This window comes from Meles meles, chromosome 12, assembly GCF_922984935.1.
Source record: "Meles meles chromosome 12, mMelMel3.1 paternal haplotype, whole genome shotgun sequence".
Taxonomy (NCBI): Eukaryota; Metazoa; Chordata; class Mammalia; order Carnivora; family Mustelidae; genus Meles; species Meles meles.
Window position 1 is genome coordinate 70941272 of NC_060077.1, and position 21450 is coordinate 70962721.

At 48.5% G+C, this 21450-nt stretch overlaps 1 protein-coding gene across 2 annotated transcripts in view; it reads right to left on the reverse strand.

The window, feature by feature from the left end:
- Nucleotides 1–7990: 7990 nt before the first annotated feature.
- DYM (dymeclin) overlaps nucleotides 7991–21450 on the reverse strand; it is a 344284-nt gene continuing 330824 nt past the window's right edge. For both annotated transcript variants that reach the window (XM_046025177.1, XM_046025176.1), the window contains one exon: nucleotides 7991–8964. In XM_046025177.1, coding sequence (XP_045881133.1) covers nucleotides 8815–8964 — 150 coding nt within the window. In that variant the 3' untranslated portion in view covers nucleotides 7991–8814. The remainder of the gene's footprint in view (nucleotides 8965–21450) is intronic.

The window sequence follows — 21450 nt, forward strand, 5'->3', positions numbered from 1 at the left end:
GCCTGGCTCTGGTCTTTCCCTCTGCCCTGATCATAGCTGATCTGTTGGTTACCTGTCTACTCTGCTTCCCACTCCCTTCTTCCTGTAGGAGCCCGATGTATATTCTGGTATTCATTCTCGTCCACACAGCCGATCCAGCCTGGGTCCAGACCCCGATTAGTTTGCTGTGATGGTGGATCCCTCTCCTGGCACTGATGGTTTAGGGATGGGGGTGGGAAGCAGGCTCGGGCATAAAAATGTGAGGGGACTTCTGGGAAAGGAGCCCCACTCCCAGGCTGTGTCCTCAATGAGATCATGCCTTGATGCAACACCAGGAACTGGGCAACCCCCTTGTGACTAGAAGGGGAGCCAGCCAGAGGGTGTCAAAAGCCACAGACAGGCAAGTTGGTGTCCTCAAGATGGTGTTGGGTTGCTGTATTAGCTTTCTCTGGACTTCCTATCATGTGAAATAATACTAGCTACTCCTTATTACTGCTTATCATGTTTTAGAAACTGTGCTAAATGCTGGCATGATTCAATAAATATTTCCTTTTTTATTAAAGATTTTATTTATTTATTTGAGAGAGAGGAGAGAGAGAGAATGATAATGGGGAGGGGCAGAGGGAGAGGGACAAACAGACTCCCCACTGAGCAGGGAACCCCATGTTGGGACTTGATCCCAGGACCCTGAGATCATGACCTGAGCCAAAGGCAGATGCTTAACTGACTGAGCCACCCAGGTGCCCCTCAAAAAATATCTCTTTTAAAATTTTATTTTAGTGGGGGAGAGAGAGAAAGCTAATGGTGTTGGGTGTGGGGAGGGACAGAGGGAGAGGGAGAGAATCTCAAGCAGACTCCTTGCCAAGCAGAGAGCCCAGTGTGGGGCTTGATCTCACAACCCTGACATCATGACCTGCGCCGAGATCAAGAGTTGGACGTTTAAGCAACTGAGCCACCCAGGCGCCCCTCTTCAACAAATATTTCTTGAGGTCAGGTACTGTGTTAGGTTTGGGATGCAGACACGCAGAAATCAGTCATAAATCCCTGTCCTCGAATTTATATTGTCCGTGCTTTAAGTATTACCCTACTTAAGACTCAGTAGCATGGGGTAAAATGATAGCAGCCACAGCTGGGGTCTGCGACGCACTCCTGACCCCGCGGGAAGCTAAAGGCTTCACTGTCTAGGTTTCCCTGCAGCCGGGGCTCTGCAGGCAACCGGCTTTCCCCAAGCAGAGCTGATCAATTGGCTGATACTTAGTGGGGAGTGAGCATCGGGGGTAGCAGGTGCACGGGCACTAGGGCAATGTGGTGGTGCTGGTGTCTTCTGGGGAAGCTGCGGGCAGTTAGTGACTGGCCTCTAGTTGCGTGGGTGGGTGCTGGTGCTGGGTGGGGCAGCAGCTAAGCTGTCTCAGTCCTGGGGAGCGGATGGGTGTTTCTCCCAGCTGAGCAATATCCAAAGTTAGTTTCCGGTCTACCCCAGAATTTGGTAGCTACCTAATGCCCAGAAATAAGTCCTTTTTTGCCTAAATTAGCTCGAGTAAATTATGTGATTGCTGTAAATAGCATCACATTAAATGTGCCGTTGACTTCAGAGGAGGTGGCGGGTAGATGGTGAGAACCCAGCAGTGGGGGGTGAGAAGCCGGAGGCCCTCCTTACCCACTGGGAGAGTATTGGGCCAGATGGGTTCCTCCCGTGCTTCAGAACAAGACCACGATCTGATGTCAGGCTGAGTGCAGGAGTGGGATGGGGCTTTGGGATTAGCTTCTTTGAGGAGGGTGCATGGTGCTCTTGGCGTGGGGCAAGACTGTGTGGATGAGGGATGGGCAAAGGGAGGAATTTGGTAGAATCCTCCCGCCTCCCAGACACAGGAGCAATGTTAGCTTCTAACCCATGAACCTAACACCCTCCACCTACTTAGGTTTTTCATTTCTGTCACTATTTTCTTTTTAGGTGGGTCCCTGAGTACCTAATGAATTTCTGTGTATGTGTGTTTTAAATATTTGAGAGACAGAGCGAGAGAGCGCATGCGGGGAGGAGGGGGAGAGGGAGAGGGAGAATCTGGAGCAGACTCTCCACTGAGAGCAGAGGAGAGCGGTGAGCGCTCCCCCAACGTCCCTGAGACCATGACCTGGGCTGAAAGCAAGAGTCAGACGCTTCACTGACTGAGCCACCCACGAGCCCCTGGATTTTTTTTAGTTTTTTTTTTTCCTAGTGGATTTAAAAAATTCTATTGTAGATGGTACATTTTTAACATTACATTTTCTGTTTTTTAAAAAATATTTATTAATTTATTTGACAGAGAGAGAGAAAGAGAGAGAGAGAACAAGTTGGGGGAGTGTCAGAGAGAGAGGGAGAAGCGGGCGCCCCACCAAGCAGGGAGCCTGACATGGGGCTCTATCCTAGGACCCCGTGACTATGGCCTGAGCCGAAGGCAGACACTTAACCAACTGAGCCACCCAGGTGCCCCTCATTTTCTGTTCGTTGTTAGCATATAGAGATGCTAGTGATTTTTGTTTATGATCTGGTATCTGGAAACCTTGCCAAGTCTACTGGTTTATTGGTAGATTCTTTTAGATTATCTACATAATCATGTCATCTGCAAATAATGACAGTTTATTTTTTTCCCATGTAATTTTTTTTTTTTTTAAACACATTGCACTGGGCTAAGACCTCGGGCACTATTTTCCCCCAACATGCAATGAGGTTGAAAGAATTTTTACAGTAGGTGCCTGTATATCCACAACCTAGACTTTACCCAGTCTACTGTAGATGTATTATATCATACATCTATCCATCCTTCTATCCATCCATCAATCCATCTTTTTTTTTCCTTTTTGTGATGCATTTCAAAGTAGTTGCCGGCATCGGTAATTCTCCCCTAAATGCTATAGAACACATATCATTACCTAGTGTTTTTTTTTTTTTTTTAAGATTTATTTTAGAGAAAGAGAGCACATGAGCTCGAGTGGATGGAGGGGGTAGAGGGGGAGGGAGAGAGCTAATCTCAAGCAGACACCTTGCTGAGCATGGCACAGGGCTGGATCTCACGATCCTGAGATCATGACCTAAGCTGAAACAAAGAGTCGGACGCTCAACCGACTGAGCTATCCAGGTGCCCCTACCTAGTACTGTTTTGAATAGGTGTGTTCTTGGACATCTTTTTCTTGCTCCCAATCTTAGGAGGGAAGTTTTTGATATTTTCAGTCGGATGGGTTCACTCTAGGTTTTTTGTGGCTATCTTTATCAGATGACACTTCCTTGTTTTTCTAGTTTGCTAAAAATTTGCATTATCCAATGACTTGAATTTTATAAAAAGTTTTGTTCACATCTATCATCATTTACTTCTCCACCTTCATTCTGTTAATGTGAAGGACTGTGAGTTTTGAATGATAATCCAATTTAATCATGATGTATTTTTATTTTTATTTTTTTTAAAGATTTTATTTATTTGACAGACAGAGATCACAAGTAGGCAGAGAGGCAGGCAGAGAGAGAGAGAGGAGGAAGCAGGCTCCCTGCAGAGCAGAGAGCCTGATGCGGGACTCGATCCCAGGACCCTGGGATCATGACCTGAGCCGAAGGCAGAGGCTTAACCCACTGAGCCACCCAGGCGCCCATGATGTATTTTTACATATTACTTTTTATACCTTGCTGTTTTTTTTTCTTTTTTTAGATCTTTTACATCTATTATGATGAGAGAAACTGGCATGCAATTTTCATTTCCTATACTGTTCTTGTCAGATTTTTTAATGTAAGGATACACTGGTCTCTTAAAATGAATTTGGTGGTTTTTCTATTGTTTAGAAGAGTCTGGCTAAGACTGGCATTATTTTTCTCTAAGATGTTGGTTGAGTTCACCAGCGATGTTATCTGGGCCTATAGATTGTCTTGTGAGATTTTAAACCAGGGATTCAATTTAGGCAATAAATGTAGGATAATCCCAATTTTCAAGATTTTCTAAATGTCAGGTTTGAAAAACCACTTAAAAAAAAAAAAGAAATTTGTTCATCCTATCCAAAGTTTCAAAACGGCTTTATTGAGGCAAAGTTGACATATGAAAACTGCACACAGGCAAGGCGCACGATCTGATTAGCTCCGACATATGTGTGCGCCCCTGAAGCCCCTCGGCCACCAAGGCTGTGCCATCTGTTCTCCTCTGGCTTTCCATCTTGCCCATTCGCTCAGGTGTGAATCTGCTCTTAAGTTCATCCACTGAATTATTAATTCTTGTTATATATTTTTCCCATTCTAGAATTCCCATTTGGTCCTTTTTTAGAGTTTCTAATTCCCTGAAATTCTTGGCCACACTTTTTTCTTTTCCTTTTTAAGCAAAGAAAGCATAGTTGTTTCAAATTCTGTAACTGATGCAGCTGGCGACAGTGGGAGTTTCTTTATTCTTGTTATTTTTCTGTGATGGTTTTCATTCATATTATCTGATCTTCTCACATACCTGGATTTTTTTTTAAAAGATTTTATTTATTTGAGAGAGTATGAGTGAGTGGGGGAGGGGCACAGGGAGAGGGAGGAGTAGACTCCCCACGGAACAGGGAGCCTGACCCAGGGCCCCATCCCAGTACCCTGGGATCATGACCTGAGCCAAAGGCAGATGCTTAACCGACTGAGCCTTCCAGGCGCCCCGTGGATATTTCTGATTTTAATACTAGAAGTTTCCTTCCTGGCTCATAGATGGTGGTCTTCTTGTTCGGTCTTCACATGGTGGAGAGGGAGAGAGGTCACTCTCATGTCTCTTTTTATAAGTGCACTAATCCCATCACGGTGGCTCCATCATCACGACCCCCTAAACCAAATGACCTCCCAAAGGCCCCTCCTCCTAATACCATCACATGGGGAGTCAGGGCTCGTCATATTAATTTTGGGGGGATACTTACAGTCCATAACCCTCCGGAGAGAATATACATTTGGTAGCACCGGGACGCATTAGTAATTTGGTTTCACCTCATTCACATTCAGGGAATGTGATTTAGAAGCCGGGCCACAGCATCCACGGATGTCTACTGATCAGAACGGAGAGTTAGGTGCTCCAAACCAACCCGCCAGCAAAGAACTCAGAAACCTGGCCAAAACATTTTAAAATTTTGCTTGAAGCCCTGCCAGAGCCAACAGGATGGTGAGGTAGTACCCGGTCAGTTGTGAGAAACTGCTTTTTTTCGGGGGTCTGGGCTATTCCCGTTGTCTAAGTAGCTGGCCCTTCAACTGCCTTCAAGTCAGGAGAGTGGGTAGTGGCTGACATGTATGACCGGACCGACCGTGGAGGGGCGGGGCAAGGCGGGTAGATCCTGATGAATCTCCCTTGCTTTGTGTGAACTCCAAATGGATATACCTTGAGATTAAATTTTATGCTTTAGTAAAGTTCTTAAAAAAATACAAACGTTGGGCACCTGGGTGGCTCAGTGGGTTAAACCGCTGCCTTCGGCTCAGGTCATGATCTCAGGGTCCTGGGATCGAGTCCCACATCGGGCTCTCTGCTCGGCAGGGAGCCTGCTTCCCTCTCTCTTTCTCTCTGCCTGCCTCTCTGCCTACTTGTGATCTCTCTCTCTCTCTCTCTCTCGCTGTCAAATAAATAAATAAACAAATAAATAAGTAAAATCTTGAAAAAAAAAAAACAAACGTATTAAGTGCTGTGAATTGTGTGCTAGAATCCACTCCTCAGCTCCTCATGTTTATAGGAAGCTTGGCTCTTCGTCAGAGAATAGAAACCCTGACCTCCTTGACTCTTGGAGGCAACGTAGGACACTGGAATAACCCTGAATTTGGCGTCAGAAAGCCCAAGGATCAGTCCCGAATATCAAATGGCAGCTCCTGAAACTGCAGGCCTAGTGCCTCGGAGGGAATTAAGAGACCCAAAGGGTTGACCTTGCAAACTCAAGCCTATAAAGTATCAGCAAGTACCACAACTCTAATTTATGGCTCTGGAAAGGAGCGCAGAATGACTCAGTTATGCAGAAAGATTTAATGCCTGAGGCAAAACACTGGCTCCCCAGAACCTAAAGGACAGTGTGTTGCCTAAAGAATTTTAAGAGATCCTTGCCCTAGAAGCATCCCCCCGCTCTACTGAACATTTCTCTTCACCTTAGCAAGCTGGAGGAAGTTGCTAAGGGTTGTGATCGGTGCTGGTCCTATGTTCTTCCCTCTCCCTGCCTTGCACGTTTCCAGCTCCTGTGATTTCCTTCGGGAGCAGTGAACTTTCTGGACTTCACCCCAGGGGCCTTCTCCGTCTCTGTCCCTGAGCTCTGCCATAGCCCTGCTTCTGCCCGCACTGCCGACAAGGCTGCTGCTCACAGATCCCACACCGGCTTCAACGCGGGACTGTGGGCACCAGAGTTACTGTTTTGCAGCTTTTTTGCACAGCGCCTTGAACTGATAGGAACGGTGTTACCGAAAGGGGCCCATGCTTTCAAAAACAAATATCGTGGCAGAACCATTTGTTGATGACACAGCGCAGTCACAGTTTCGTCTCTTGGGGAGGATCAGACGTTAACTTCCATCCAAACACAAGATGGGCCTGTACTGCCTCATTCTACACATTTTTACTTTGTGGAAGACACATTTCTAAGCAAATTCATGCGAGCGCAATTCAAGTTTGTCAGTTAAATTTATTGTCACGTAATAAATATTTCACAAAAACCAGGAGGAGGCTCCCGGTGGGTCTCCCCGCTGAGGCAGTGACGCAGTGGAGTCTGGAAGCGTGTGCCCACACGCTGCCTGAGGCCGTGGCCCCGCTGAGCTTTCAGCCAGTGAGCACTTCCGCTGCTTGGTTCATTAAGAGGGGGTGGGGGAGAGGAGCCTGCTGGAGAACAGGGCTTTGGAGGCACCTTGGTGAACCAGGTGGCCTGGGGGAGGGAACAGTGAGATCCCCTCAGTCAAGGGCTCTGCAGTTGTTGGGCCTCTCTGACTTTTGGGGGACCCTATTTCCTCCTGCCCCAAGAACGACAGGCCCCGCAGCCTAGTGATTATCCCATGGCACTGCCCAGCCCTCAGCCTCCAAGGACAGATCCAGGTCCTGACAGAGGTTCAGGTGCTGCACGCGACCCTTTTAACATTGTGTTTCGGTTTAAAGGAAAGGAAGCAACTCAAAATGCGCTGGAAACAAATTCAGGCTGTCTCTTGTCTCCCCGTGTGGGGAACCCGAAACAACGGCTACCTAAAATGATCGCCATTCAGACTGGGAGGACGGACCCTTCCACCTTCAGACTTCAGACTGCCTCGCCCCCGGGGCTCGACTGAACAGGAGCTGTTGCCACGCCTCGTCTGTCCGCGGCCCTGTCCGTGGGATCTTACAGGAGCCCCCCAGCCACCCGCGGTGACAGAAGGGGACTGCACAGTGCAAGACCCGAGGAGGCCACGGACCACCTGCACTTGCCTCCTGCGTCCAGCCACCAGCGATGCCCCTTTGTCCGTCCGTCCGTCCGTCAGCCTGCCTCAGGGAGCTTCAGCTCCAGTGCCTGTCCTGATGACGAAGATGAAACCACCTGGTTGGCCCCCAAAAGCCCACCAAAGAGATGGAGCAGCCCAGGCTTTTCACGGGTAGAAGCCACACAGATGGGCATGACGCGCTGGTGTGTTCTTCACCTTTCCAGAGCTCGCTGTGACTGAAGATAGTTCCTCCTAGGCCCTCTGAGATTGTGATGGTCCAAAAGGACCCCGGCGTCCAGCCCAGCGACACAGGGAGAAGCGAGAAGCTAGTTCCTGACAGAGATCAGGCAACAGCCACCTGACGTGGGGGTGCTCAGTCTCACTTGGGATTACATGCTTTGCATGCAGAAAAGCAAATACTTTTCGAATCTTTGAGAATGAGACGAGGCTCCTCATTCGGGCTGTGAGAGGGTGGTCGTGGACTGAGACCCCGACTCCACAGGCCTATCCCACTCTGTGCTCAGTGCCCGCGGCTCCGGCAGACACGCTCTGCTCAGGGCAGCCCGGGCACAGTTTCCCTCAGAGAAGCTTCTTCCTCTAGTTCAGGGCTCAAAAGAGTTTAAACAAAGTCAGAAATGAAGAGAAAAACATGTTTTTAATCTCATGTGGAATACTGTATTAATCAAATTGGTCTCCTTTTCTCCTAATAGCCTGGTTGAAGAAAAAAGATTGCTTTCAAAATGAAGCTTTTCTTTTCCCAATGATTAATACAGAGTAGATTAACTTAATTTGTGCTAGACTCCAATTTAATTCAGCTACAGCTCGGAGGCCAAAGCCACAGTAAAGCTAATCTGAGCTTTATAAGAAGGAGCCACTTCTTTCTTTGAAAGATGCAGAGATCTGATCTAAAGGCTCACATCCCACGGCCCGGGCATGGGGTCTGTTAAATCATGGGCCCTCTGGAAGGCAACCCCGCATACAGATGACTTCATTTCCTTACTAATTCCTATCTCGTCATCTTTTCAGATATTTCTCTATGTTGAAAACACACACACACACGTGTGCATGCGTGCACACACTGGACCAAAAAGAAATCTTGCACATGCAAAGAAAAAAACCGTACGTACTGGTGAAGTGTTACATGCCTAAGGCAGCGGGTTCCTGGAAAAGCTCTAGATTTTTGGTTTAGAAATAAAATTGCATGTGGAATAGCAGGTTTTTACATTTATTATTGTCGCGTACCCCCCTCCCCCCTTTTTTGCACTACAATCTAAGCTGAGTGATCTCCTGCCAACCGGCACCAGTTCTCCACATCCAAGTGTGTAAGGGAAGCACGCCTGTGTGATCCTCTCTGCTGGAAGGTACACTGGGCAATCTGTCTACTTCTGTTCCCCCAGGAAGAAGTAACTAAAAGGGCTGCTCGGCGGGAGGGAGGTGAGGGTGGGAGATGGTGTCGGCCCTCAGTCGGAGTCCATCGTGAAGAGCTGGATGTCCTGGGGGTTCCAGTAGAGGCCTACTGCTGAGTTGTAGACCAGAGACCACACATAAGGGATAAAAAACTCCTCGGGCTGCTCCTCTTCCACATATTTGAATTTCAATTCTGGAAATTTCTGCAACAAAAACAAGATGATTTGTGATCTCACAGTTCTGTGCAAAAGCAGTATTGAGGTGTGCGGGGAAGCCCACCTCCCTCACTGACCACAGGGCCTGAGAGCTCTGGGGCTCCCCCGGTTGTTCGCAAACGACTCCTGAGAAAACGTGAAGGACACGGAGGAAAGACGAATAAGCCCATCAGTGCCTGTCTGCTGAGTCGGGAGCAGGGACCCAAAGAGGGGGAGGCAGGAGGACAGATGTCTGAGTGGAAACAGGCCCTGCATGGGTGACAGACGCCTGGCTCCTCCTGAGAGGCTTTGCCTTCAGGGCTGAGTCACCATGAGGATGAGAGCTTTCCTTCACAGTTCCTCAGCCTTGATCGGCAGGGACAGGCCCGCGTCCCTCGCAGACGGGTGCTGGGGCGGCCTGCCGTGCCTGGCTCTGCCGGGGCCCCCTCCTCGGGGCCACGGGGATGGCTGTGGCCCTGTGGAGGGAGGCTGGGTGATCCCTTGCCGGGGCTCGGTGAAAGCTTCAGTCTGGCTCTGTGAACACAGCCAGGCAATTGGGCCTGCGCTCTGCCGGGCAGCTGGTGAGCGAGCACTGTGCCTGGAGCACCTCCCCGGGATTTGGGTTTTTTAGTTTCTAATTTTTCTCCCACCAGGACAGAGAAAGGGATTCTCACTCCAGTGGCCTGAGGAGCCGCCGATCTCCTCAAGGCCCCTCTGGGCACCTTCCCTTGCCAAGGTGACCTGGGCAGGATTTGTCACAGTTGGGGCCGGGAGAAGGGCAGGCGACAGTGTCCTGAGAGGGGGGGAGTGGCGGAGGGCAGGCGGGGGCACGGGAAGAGATGAAGGGGAAACAGACGTACGGGGAGCGCACGATGGGGGCATTTTTCTCCGCCCGGCTTGCTGCTGCTCACGCACACATGGTGGCCAGGCACTTAACAACCTGATGAAGGTGTGAGTGACTGCGACAACCAACCACATCCTGAGGACCAAGCACGTGCCAGGCAATAGTAAATGCTTTATATATATTGTCTCATTCAGTCTTTCATTCATTAGACTGGCCGGGTGTCTGCGGCTCTGTGCCGGCCCAGGGCTGCGGGGGGGGGGGCAGCGGGGAGCAAGGGGGGCAGCAGCCATGCGTTGTCCTCTCCTCACGGAGAGGAGAGGAGTGGAGTGTGCTTTCCTGAGGTGGAGACAGACCGGGGCAGCAACAACAAAACAATGAGAACAGGTTAGTCAGACGTGGAAAGACAGGAGGCTCCAGAGGCCTGAGGGAGGCCGTGGGGCAGCCAGGTGAAGAGGGAAGGGTGTTCCTCCTGCAGGGCCAGATGGAGGCAAGGCCTGTGTGAGGCAGGGGCACAGCGGGCTGGAACGGGGAGGAGGAGGAAGTGGAGGCAGGGGAGGTGGTGGAGGTGGAAGACCGGGAGGAGTCCAGACCCAGGAGGAAGCGGGTGGGGACCAGGCTTGGTCCAGGGGAGAGGCAAACAGGCCTAAATTAAGACAAAGGAGCAGGATGAAGGAAAGTCACCCACTCACCCATACAGAATCGTAGGAATTTAATTTTTATTTATTTATTTAATTAATTAAAAAAAAGATTTTATTTATTTATTTGACACAGAGAGAGAGATCACAAGTAGGCAGAGGGGCAGGCAGAGAGGGAGGGGGAAACAGGCTCCCTGCTGAGCAGAGAGCCCCATGCGGGGCTCGATCCCAGGACCCTGGGATCATGACCTGAGCCGAAGGCAGAGGCTTAACCCACTGAGCCACCCAGGTGCCCCGAATTTTTATTTATTTTTAAAGATTTATTTAATAGAGAGAGCATGTGTGAATGGGGGGAGGGACAGAGGGAGAGAGAGAGTCTCAAGAAGACTCCCCACTGAGCACAGAGCCCAACAGGGGCTCAATCCCAGGACCCTGAGATCAAGACCCGAGACAGAAGCAAGAGCTGACCGCTTAACCGACCACCCAGGTGCCCTTCATAGGAATTTTAAAAGAGCATTTGTAATAACTGAGACTCGACCCCTCTGTGCTGGATCTTCAGAATTCCAGAAAGATGAGAGAAGGGCAGAGTAAGGAGGAGATGCTTCTGGCAAGGTGAGTTTTGAGTTAAATCCTCAAACTGTGTATAGGAATTCCTGAAAGGGGGTTACTCTGGTCATGGATGTTACTTCAACATACCACACAGAGCGCAGTCCCGTCACAGCTTTAATGAAAACCAACTCTGACCCACGGCTCCGAAGGCATTCGGTAAACACAGACTACACACAAGCGGGGTTGGTAAGTGGCCTGAGCTCCCGCGTTACCTACTCCCACACCCTCCCTCGCACTGTCTGTACCCCACACTTCGGAGGCCTGTGCAGAAGGCCTCTGGTGTAATGAAAACCCCAGTCAGTCTTTTCAGACCACGAGTGTTTCGAATCAGTCCTTTGTTTTCATCAGTCATAGGCCAAAAGTGTGTGTGTGTGTTGACTGCGGCGGCAGCGACTGCCACTGAGGGGACAGCTCCTCCCAGCGGGCTCTTCCCGGCCTTCTGGCTGACACGGTTTGGTCAGCTCAGGCAGACGATGGCTGCAGACACTTACTGATGTGACTGGGCTTCAGGGGGGCCCTCCCCATGCCCTGTGCTGCTTCCAGTCTGGCCGGGCATCCTCAGGGATGAGGGAACAGAGTCCTCGGAGGCGAAAATGTATCTCGTCGTGGAGTCAGTTGTGTTGTCTTCTAGGCCGCAACACAACGATACTCCTTCCCGTGAGAAACCCGTGTTTGGGGGCGCCTGGGTGGCTCAGCGGGTTAAGGCCTCTGCCTTCGGCTCAGGTCATGATCCCAGGGTCCTGGGATCGAGCCCCGCATCGGGCTCTCTGCTTGGCTGGGAGCCTGCTTCCTCCTCTCTCTCTCTCTGCCTGCCTCTCTGCCTACTTGTAATCTCTATCTGTCAAATAAATAAATCTTTAAAAAAAAAAAAAAAGAAACCCGTGTTTGCAGCAACAGGGCACACCCGAGCACCACGCTGTGGGCAGTCACCCCAAGGTCCTGCCGAGGCCGACACGGCCAACGCCGCTGATGGAAGGTGAAGCAGGGCCTGGAGAGGCCAAGCAGGTTCTAGGTCGCGTAGCACGTGGGGTGGAATTGGGATTAAAGTGTAGGTCTGACTGGGTGGGAAAGTCAGCTTGAAAAGTGACAGAGAGGGCGCCTGGGTGGCTCAGTGGTTTAAGCCGCTGCCTTCAGCTCAGGTCATGATCCCAGGGTCCTGGGATCGAGTCCCGCATCGGGCTCTCTGCTTGGCAGGGAGCCTGTTTCCCTCTCACTCTCTCTGCCTGCCTCTCTGCCTACTTGTGATCTCTCTGCCTACTTGTGATCTCTCTCTGTCAAATAAATAAATAAAATCTTTAAAAAAAAAAAAAAAAAAAAAGAAAAGTGACAGAGAGCTGTGGCCACACAGTGGCCAAGCTCTGTCCTTCAGTTCAACTCTCCTAGGCTGCATGGGGCCCCTCAGGGATGGCACTGTGCTCCTCGGCATGGCGCAGACCCCAGCTCACTGCTGGTCTTAAAGAACAACCAAGCCACAGGGACGTCATTGTCATCAAGAACGAGGAACTGTGTTTGAAGAAGAAATTTACCCTCTAATAACAAGGATGAACATGCTAGTTCTTAGAATGGCCCCAAACTTGAGAAAACCTCTCACACCGACCCAGAGAGAAGTAAGGGGCCGGGGGTGGGGTGGGGGGGGACAGAGGTGGTGGCCTGAAAAGGTCAGAGTCCCCTTACTGCTCTTTAAACTGGACTAACGACACCGACATTTCTAAGTGGTAATGTTGCCAACAAGATGCACTTGTTGTTAGAGGTAAAGACGACTAAAAGAGGTGCAGCCTTTTCTCCATCCGGTGACGCATCTGGGGGTTTTCCTAAGAAGGCCTTAGGAAAGGGTGTCAGACACCAGGCTGTTCCCTGCCTCTCTGACGGTAGAATGGAGAAGGGAACCAGAAAACCAATGGCTTCTGTAAGAACTCCCTCCAACTTAATTAAAGACGCTTAGGCTAGAGTCACTCAGTGGCTGGCACAAAGTTTTCTTGTCCTCATGATTTTGGGGAAATTCTGATGACTGTTCAGTGCGAGAGAGTAATGAGTCCGAGCCTGCCCTTCGATCGTGCATGGGCAGATCTAGGAAAAGGCCACTAGGAAAAGCACCTGGCATCCCCACTACTATCCTTCCCACCACCTCAGCCAACAGAGCTGAAAACGCCTTGTTCTCACTGTGGCTCAAGTTTATGTCAAAACAGCAACCCCTCTCCCGCTCTGGTAGTAAGCGTAGTTCATAGACTCTGAACAGAGGATGGCACCCAGGTTGGCAAGAATATCCAGTATACGGTATGTAACAGCAGATGAGAGACAGCATATGAAACGGTATAAACTTTATGGCTCACATCTGTAGCTAACCGAACTGATCACCTATTATCGGCGGGCAAGTTCAAACACTATATTTAGTCACTCATCTAATCCTTGAACTCGGAAAAGCACTTGAAAGGCAAGCAGATAATTTGAATTTTAGCCCCATCTTTTCCCACTAATTCATTCATTCAGCAAGTACTTCCCAAGGCCTGTCATGTCATGAGTTCAGGACTAAGAATCGAGCTGAGTGACACATACAATCCTAGCATTTAAGAGCCGGAAGTCCAGGCCTTGGAAGCTGGTGACCTGGGACAAGGCTCATACCGTCACTCGGGATCTTAAAACATAAAGTTTACTCCGAGATTTTGAATTTAACCGTCCCGTCTCCTTCACAGGGTTGTGACAAATTGAATGAGTTGGTGGCAGTCTGGGGGAGAGGGTAAACGTCGAAAGGTCCTGAGCTGTCCTGTGGGTTGATGAGAGATGGTTTTAAAGTCTAAGCCCCCCAACTGCTTAAAACTGAGACAAACACGAGGCTGTGGCTTAGCTGTTCTGTGGCTTGAGAGCTTGTGGCTAACAGCGTGGCGGTCCAGCCATGACCCTGCCCGTGCTGGCTTGTAAAGGGCCAACTCCTGCCACGTACTGGACACCTGCGTCACGTCACTGGAGTGGGGACCACCGGACACATGGAAGCAAAACAGCAAGTCCAGACAAAGCGGCATGAATGCACTTCTATTACTGCAAAACCTGGATACTGTGGCTCACACACACACACACACACACGCACACGCCCCTGAATTTGCAGGACCAGCTCCCCTCTCCTCAAAGGAACAAGTGAGCGCAGAGGTAGTATTTCTTGGGTTCTTTGCGCAGATCTTTTCACCGACACTTAAAAGGCTCAGAACAGAGGATAAACCATAAATAGCAGGAAAAAGAAGAGCTTGTTCTTGAAATCTGGCTACACACGTTTTCAAAGCCCAAGGTAAAGAGCTTCCTTTTTCCTGCAATGAGTTGTTTTTAAGACAGTGTACTGGGAACATTTTAAAAGGGTGAAATAATAGAAATTATGAGTGTTTTGGAAACACTCTTCAGTCAACCTGACTGAATGTGAATGTGGCCTCCGTAGAACAAGCCAGGCTCAAGCTGCAGTGAATTTGCCGCCCACCCCCCTCAAATTTACCTGTCTCGCTGGAGAGAGCCAACATAGTTAGAGATTTAAATAGACATTCTTAAAAATATGTGCTCCTCTAATATGTCTTAGAAGTCTTGAAAGCTAAGGAAAACAAAGACAAAAGGTTTTATTTAGCACTCACGACACTGGGGACACCCTGGGGACACATTTGGTCAGGATTCAGTCCAAGAAATATCACAGTCTGAATGTCAGATCAACAACCTAGAAAAAGTCACTCTTCCCTTTATGTTCCTTTTCAAGCCTGTGGAGAACAATAATGCCATCCTGTGATGGCTGAGGGAAGTCCAACTTCCTCACTTGAGTGCCTTCGTTCTGACTGGGCCGCCTGGACCCTCCCAGGCCTTCCCAGCTCCAGCATCCGTCCACATGGCCTCTAAGCACAACTCCTCTCTGGAGTTCCCAGGCCCCCTTTGGGCTCTAGCCAGGGGCTGTTGGATGGATGTGCTTGAGGACCACAAAAGCTCTGGGAAAGCACAGGAGGGCCCCTAGGGACACGGGGGCTTTGACTTGATAGTTATGGCAAGAACTCTCTGGAATAGGCTAGCAGAGGGCAGGGTGCTGGTCACCTTGGGCCCAGGCTTTTGTCCCTTTCTTTCTGAGACAGCTGTCCTGTGACTTAGCTCCATAAGGAGAGAAAAACCCATCTCTGAAGCTCAGAGCTTGGTCTCAATCCAAAGCTACTTACAAACAATCCGGTTGTTTTGATTTTTGGAGCCAGAGGTAATGCTAGACTCTCAGGTTTGGCTGGACTGTTTTTATCAGCTCCAGTGATTCAACCCACCGCAGTGGGACATCCGGACGCCCGGCCCAGAGACAAAGCAAAGGTCTGACTTGGTGATTGAGACTCGGTTATAACAAGCAGACCAAAAGCTTTGAAGACCAGGTCTTTCTGCTGTCAGTCATGTGATTTGGTGAAAACCCACAGGAAGTTCAGTGAGCAGATGTAGGGCTCCACTGCAATAATTTTTATGACCACGAAAGTTCAATGGAGCTTTCCCCGTTTCACCTAAAGATGACAGAGATAGCACCAGAAACTCTAGCAAGCTCCTGGCCTGGCTCCAGAAATGCAGTGGGGTGTAAAATCAAACCGCTACATAGCACGTTAGAAAGAATTCTTTAAAAGCCCGCATTTAGCCTCTGAAGGGAGTTATGAGGGGCGATGGCTGGGGGCGAGGCGGAGGGCAGAGGGCGGAGGGGAGTTCCTGTTAGTGGCGCATGCAGGGTTGGCGGTGGGCAGGTTCTGTGTCGATAGAAAGCCAACTGGTTTCAAGATCTGTTGTAAGATGGCAAGGTGAAAGCATTTACTACATACAATGGTTTTATCTGGGGGTGCGTTTGGGGAGGATATCCAGCTCTCCTGCCCTTCTCCCCCTCATCTGCTATGACTGTGCAACACTGAGTCCCTCAGTGATGGGCCCTTAAAGTAAACCCCAGTAAGTACCAGCTGCATCTGAGGCGCCGTGCTTGGGGCTAGGGAAGAGGGAGAGGAGGAAGAACTGGTGTTTCTCTACCAGGGAGTATAATCTGGTAGGAATGAGAACAGACGGGAGCGTGGCACAAGAAGGAAGGATGGTGCCCCGGGAGGGCACCCCCCCCACCCCCGGGTCCCTCTGGCTAATACCCCAGGATCAGAAGATGTGAGGTGGGCTTGGGCAACAAACTCCAGGAGAAATAAGGAACGGACAAAATCAGGAAGCATCTACCTTTATCGGCATTACCGTCCACACAAGCCTGGGCTGCAGTCTCTTCCGCGTGTAACGGGATGAGTTACAAATGGATCGAACCTCATTACTGAACTGACAGAAAGAAGACAGGCTCTGGTCTATGAATAATGGAGACACAGAAGGGGGACTTCTAGTGTATGTCAATTTCAAAAGTAATGAAAAGCTCAATTCAAAATATAGAAAATTAGAAAGGGCTACTTTTTAAAAGTTAGGAATTAGGAAATATGACGCAAAAATTACGAAGCCCATGATGAGGGTGGCTCAGCGGACAGTCACGAAACACTGCAGATCTGAGAGCACCGCGGCTGGCCAGGAGTGCGGGGGGCCCTCTGGGAAGCAAGCTACTCCCTAAAAGGAGGGTTAGGTAGGCAGGCACTTGTCCTGGAAGCTCGTGCCAGGCAACCACCCACCTCTTGCTCAGGACAATGGCTGGTCACCTGTATCTGCAAGTGACACTAACAGCTTCTGTGACCAGCGGTCAAAAACCTTGCAGGCAAAAATAGATGGAGAGACTAGGAGGATGAACCCACGCTTGTGAAGAGCTCTCCCTAAACTTACCATCATGCCATCAACCAGAATCTGAAACCCAGTTGAGTGTGAAACCTGAGCAAATATCCCTGGCTAGACCCCTCCCTTACAGAACCCGGGTTAAGGGGATCATAGAAAGGAGGATGTCATCAGTTTTTTTTTTTTTTAATATTTTATTTATTTGACAGAGAGAAATCACAACTAGGCAGAGAGGTAGGCAGAGAGAGAAGGGGAAGCAGGCTCCCTGCGGAGCAGAGAGCCCGATGCGGGGCTTGATCAGGATGTCATCAGTTTTAAATTTCTCTCTCTTTTCTGAGGGCTGGTGGGATGGTGCGAAGGAGGAAGGAAGGATAGGTAGGCTCTCCGGCTGCAGGGGAAGTTGGGAGGAAAGCCCCGACTGGTGGGTTCTAGCCTGTAGGGACAGGGCTGGGGACAGGGAGGGAGCTGACACTGGGTGTGGAGAGACCCTCATGAGCACAGCTTGGGGCCTGGCAAGTAGTGTGGGGCTAGTGCCCAGGGAAGACGGAAGGTGGCGACAGGGAGGTGGGTCTCCAGAGCTGGGATGGCAAGTCCAGTTCATTTGGTGAGAAAACAGGTTGGGGACAGATATTTGTAATTTAAAAGCTCCGGGGCGCCTGGGTGGCTCAGTGGGTTAAAGCTTCTGCCTTCAGCTCAGGTCATGATCCCAGGGTCTTGGGATTGAGCTTCACATGGGGCTCTCTGCTCAGCAGGGAGCCTTCTTCCTCCTCTCTCCTCTCTCTCTGCCTGCCTCTCTGCCTACTTGTGATCTCTGTCTGTCAAATTAAAAAAAAAAAAAAAAAAAGAATCCAAGTACAGAAATAAAAAAAAGTCATTAGCTCCAAGGCTACAGTCCAGTTTGCTAAATGTGTAAACTCCTCAAGACTGACCTGCATTATTGAGTCAAAGCTCTTGTTCTGGAGGCGAATCAATTCCAATTCAGGAGGCTGGGAGGAGGAGGGGGACAGAGGTTCCAGGGTGGGAGATGAAAGGCCAAAGTGGAGTGTTTACTGGCAGAACTTTGTTGAAAGCAGGCCCATGGTTGGGCTGGCGGCAGGAAGTGCCTGTCCTTCTCTGGGAGCTCATCAGTTTGGATAGGACCTAGCTCTCTGACCCGGAGAGTGCGATCCCAGAAAATAAACCTACTATTACATAAAATTCCCAGTAGAATATATGCTCCTGGAGGGCAGGGATTTTAATTTTTCCACTGATGTGTTCCCCCTGACCGCCCCCCCCCCCCAGCTTAGAATATTGCCAGGGGCTTCAGAACAGTTTGCTGAGTAAATGAATGAAGGAGTAAATGAACAAATGTGTACAAACGGTTGTTTGTAGAAAAACCTAGAGCTGTTTGGGGGTGGGGCAAGGGGAGGAGTTTGGGAAATGGGAGTCGCACACACTGAGTGAGCTAATGGAGTAACTGCCTAAACTTATTTGGAACAGAGTGAGCCAGATTAAGCCCATGTCACTTTGAGAAACAGATGAGCTGACTTACTGGGATTTGGGGGGCAACAGTTCAAATCTAATAGATTCATTTACTTCTCAAACTGCCATGCTCCTTGCCTACCACCATTCTGCCATGTTGGATTCCTGCTGGTAGAAAAATCCAGCCCATGGATAATGGATAATGTTGATATACATTAAATCAACATTAAAATAAAAATATGTTCAATGTTCATTAAACTATGTTCAAATATGGTCAATGCCATGTTTTATATTTCAAAATACATCTAATTATGGAAAATGATGAACTGTTTGGCTGTAAACTACAGTCATGGACGAGACAGAAGCATAATATGTTAACAGAGACAAGTTCCAGTTTTAATCAGCCTTTTATGGTTTACTCTTGTCAAGGTCGCAAGGCCTGATGCCCTCAAATGAACACTTAAGTCCTAAGTGCTGTTTCAGTGATAATCTTTCTTTACACTATGCTTTTTTCAGAATAATATGTGAACTAGGGGAGTGAGAGAGAGAGAGATTTAGAGAAAGATTCTAAATCATGTTTAGATAAATTCTAGAAAAACAAGGATCCTTGCTGAGTTTGAAATGTCCATTCATGAGGAGTTACATGAGAATGACATGTAGAGGACATGGGGATGTGGGGACAAGGGCAGGCAGGAGGCTTCACTGGCACATCCCAGCCCAGGCTGGGGTGAGTTCAGGAGATAAGAATACAGCCTTTGACACAGTATGTCAAAGAGATACGTGGAAAGACGATTCCAACTGAGACAAACTGGGAAAAGCTGCCTCTAATTTCTTAAAATTACCTTATTGAGTTAACTTCTTTGAACATTCTTATTAGGATTTAAGTTATAAGCAAATGTGATAGTTTTTCAAGACTACAAGGGGATCATCCATTCTTAGAAAAGTCATGCCTTCATTATTCCTTCCTTGGCAAGAAGTTAAAACTAGCCTCTGATAATCAGCATTCCTAGGCACCAATTATAGATAGGAGGATTTTTCCCCCTCTGCTTATGGAAAGAACAAGCTATTTCAAGTGTTATGTGAGAAGCCTTGTGGTTGCTAACCCAATGTTTTCCTCACTCTAGCTGGAGAAAATCCTACTTAAAAGACATGATCCTAATGGCAAGTGTTTATCACCTAAAATTCGGGTTGGTTCAGTACCTTCTACGGCCGTACTTCCCAGTGACCCAAGCATGATCCATGAGGGGGTGACCCAGATCTGTGACTTCCTGTCAAATGCCACAGTCTTGGCCCCATGGTTATTACAACATGTGTTGTCAATGAATTAAAAACACAAAATGAGATTTGTTTACTTCTGCACAGTCGTTAGGACTAACAAAGAGTATCAGGAAATATAGAGGAAAGGAAACAGAAGCCGAATGCTCTAAAATGAGCCGAATACTACTTTGTGCCAAAAAGCAGAATTTGGTATGAAATGAGTCTTAGATTCCATTCAAGGCTGGTTGTGTCTGGGAAGTTCCAAAATCATAAATGTGAGGTAATTCAATGTAGAAGATGTGATACCCTAGCTTCAAAAAAGACAGGTTGAGGTCAGTTAGAAAAACCCATATTACATTCCTGAGCCTTAATTTTTTTTCCTTCTTCTGAGCCTTAATTCTAAGAACTCAGGGAATGACAGAATGTCAGCACTAGAGGGACTGAACCCCCCACTTCCACATTCTTATTTACTCCTACCTTTTAAAAAGAAGGTACAAATAAAACAACAAAATCTTTAATAGTCCTAAGGTATACCAAGTTGACTGAAATTTACATTAAATGACTACTAGATATGTTTCCTTTTTTTATACCTTAACTTTTTTTTTTTTAAAGATTTTATTTATTTGACAGAGATCACAAGTAGACAGAGATGCAGGCAGAGAGAGAGGAGGAAGCAGGCTCCCTGCTGAGCAGAGAGCCTGATGCGGGGCTCGATCCCAGGACCCTGAGATCATGACCTGAGCCAAAGGCAGAGTCATTTAACCCACTGAGCCACCCAGGCGCCTCTATACCTTAACTTTTTAAAGAAACTGTTCTAATATAGTGAACATATTCATTCCCTCCGCCCTACACGCCTTCCAACTCAGGCTGTTCTTTGAGAAAACAAAGGACACTTCTCCAAGATTAAAAAAATGCCATTGATAAATTCGTTGTGTTTTTGGTCTCTTGAGGTCAGTAAACACGCTGACCATAGTTAAGTGATCCAAAAGCTTGATTTGGTGTCATGTATCAGAGGATGCGCTCTTGATGTATGAAAGAGCTAGCAGTGGTGAGATGTCTAATTGGTTGAAAACCTCAAGACGGGAGCCGAGCAATGAGTGCATCAGAGAGAATGAATCAAAACACTTCGTCTGATTTTTCTCTGGGAAAACACCAACAGGTGGAAGCAAACACAGAGCAAAGTGGGAGGTCGGGCAGGTCACTGAAGAAGGGGGCATGAGAGAAAACACTAACACAGCGGAGCTGTGACTGAGAACTAGGACTGGAAAAAGAACAACAACAAAGGGGAAACCTACCCTGCTCTATATTCAACTACATAGCTAAGAGAATGGAATGGTGTAATCCCTCTCCAATTGGACTATCACAGATGTATATAATTTAGAATTTACAGCCGCTATGTCAGAATCACAGGAGAATAAAAAGGCCTGTACAAAATATCCAGGGAATATAGGCTACATATTATTGTTTTTTTATTTGGAAAATATATTTTTTAAGACTATGTATTTATTTGAGAGAGAACACTAGACAGCATGAGCAGGGGGAGAGAGGCACACCCCCACTGAGCAGGGAGCCCGAAGCGGGGCTGGATCCCAGGGTGCATGTGCGCACGGGACATTTCTCCAGGCAAACCCTGCCCATTCCCTTGCCCCTGCCCAAAGCCACGTTCCAGAAACGAGATCCACAGAGCAGTGGCATCAGTGGCAGCTGGGGAGGCGCCTAATAAAACACAAATTCTCGCGCCTTACATAGTCCGTGATTCAGGAAGGCAGAAGGAAAAGAATGACCAGAGCTAAGAAGAATTTCAGTTTTGGAGAAGGAGCCGTTGGGGGGAGTGAAGGTTCGGGATCTGGGGTGGGGGCTGAGACCCCAGATGGTTAAGGCACACCCGAGAACTGGATGTGTAACGCTTTAGACACCGACGAGACAGCTCCCTCATTTAGAACATGGGGAAAGCGAGGCCTACACTAACAG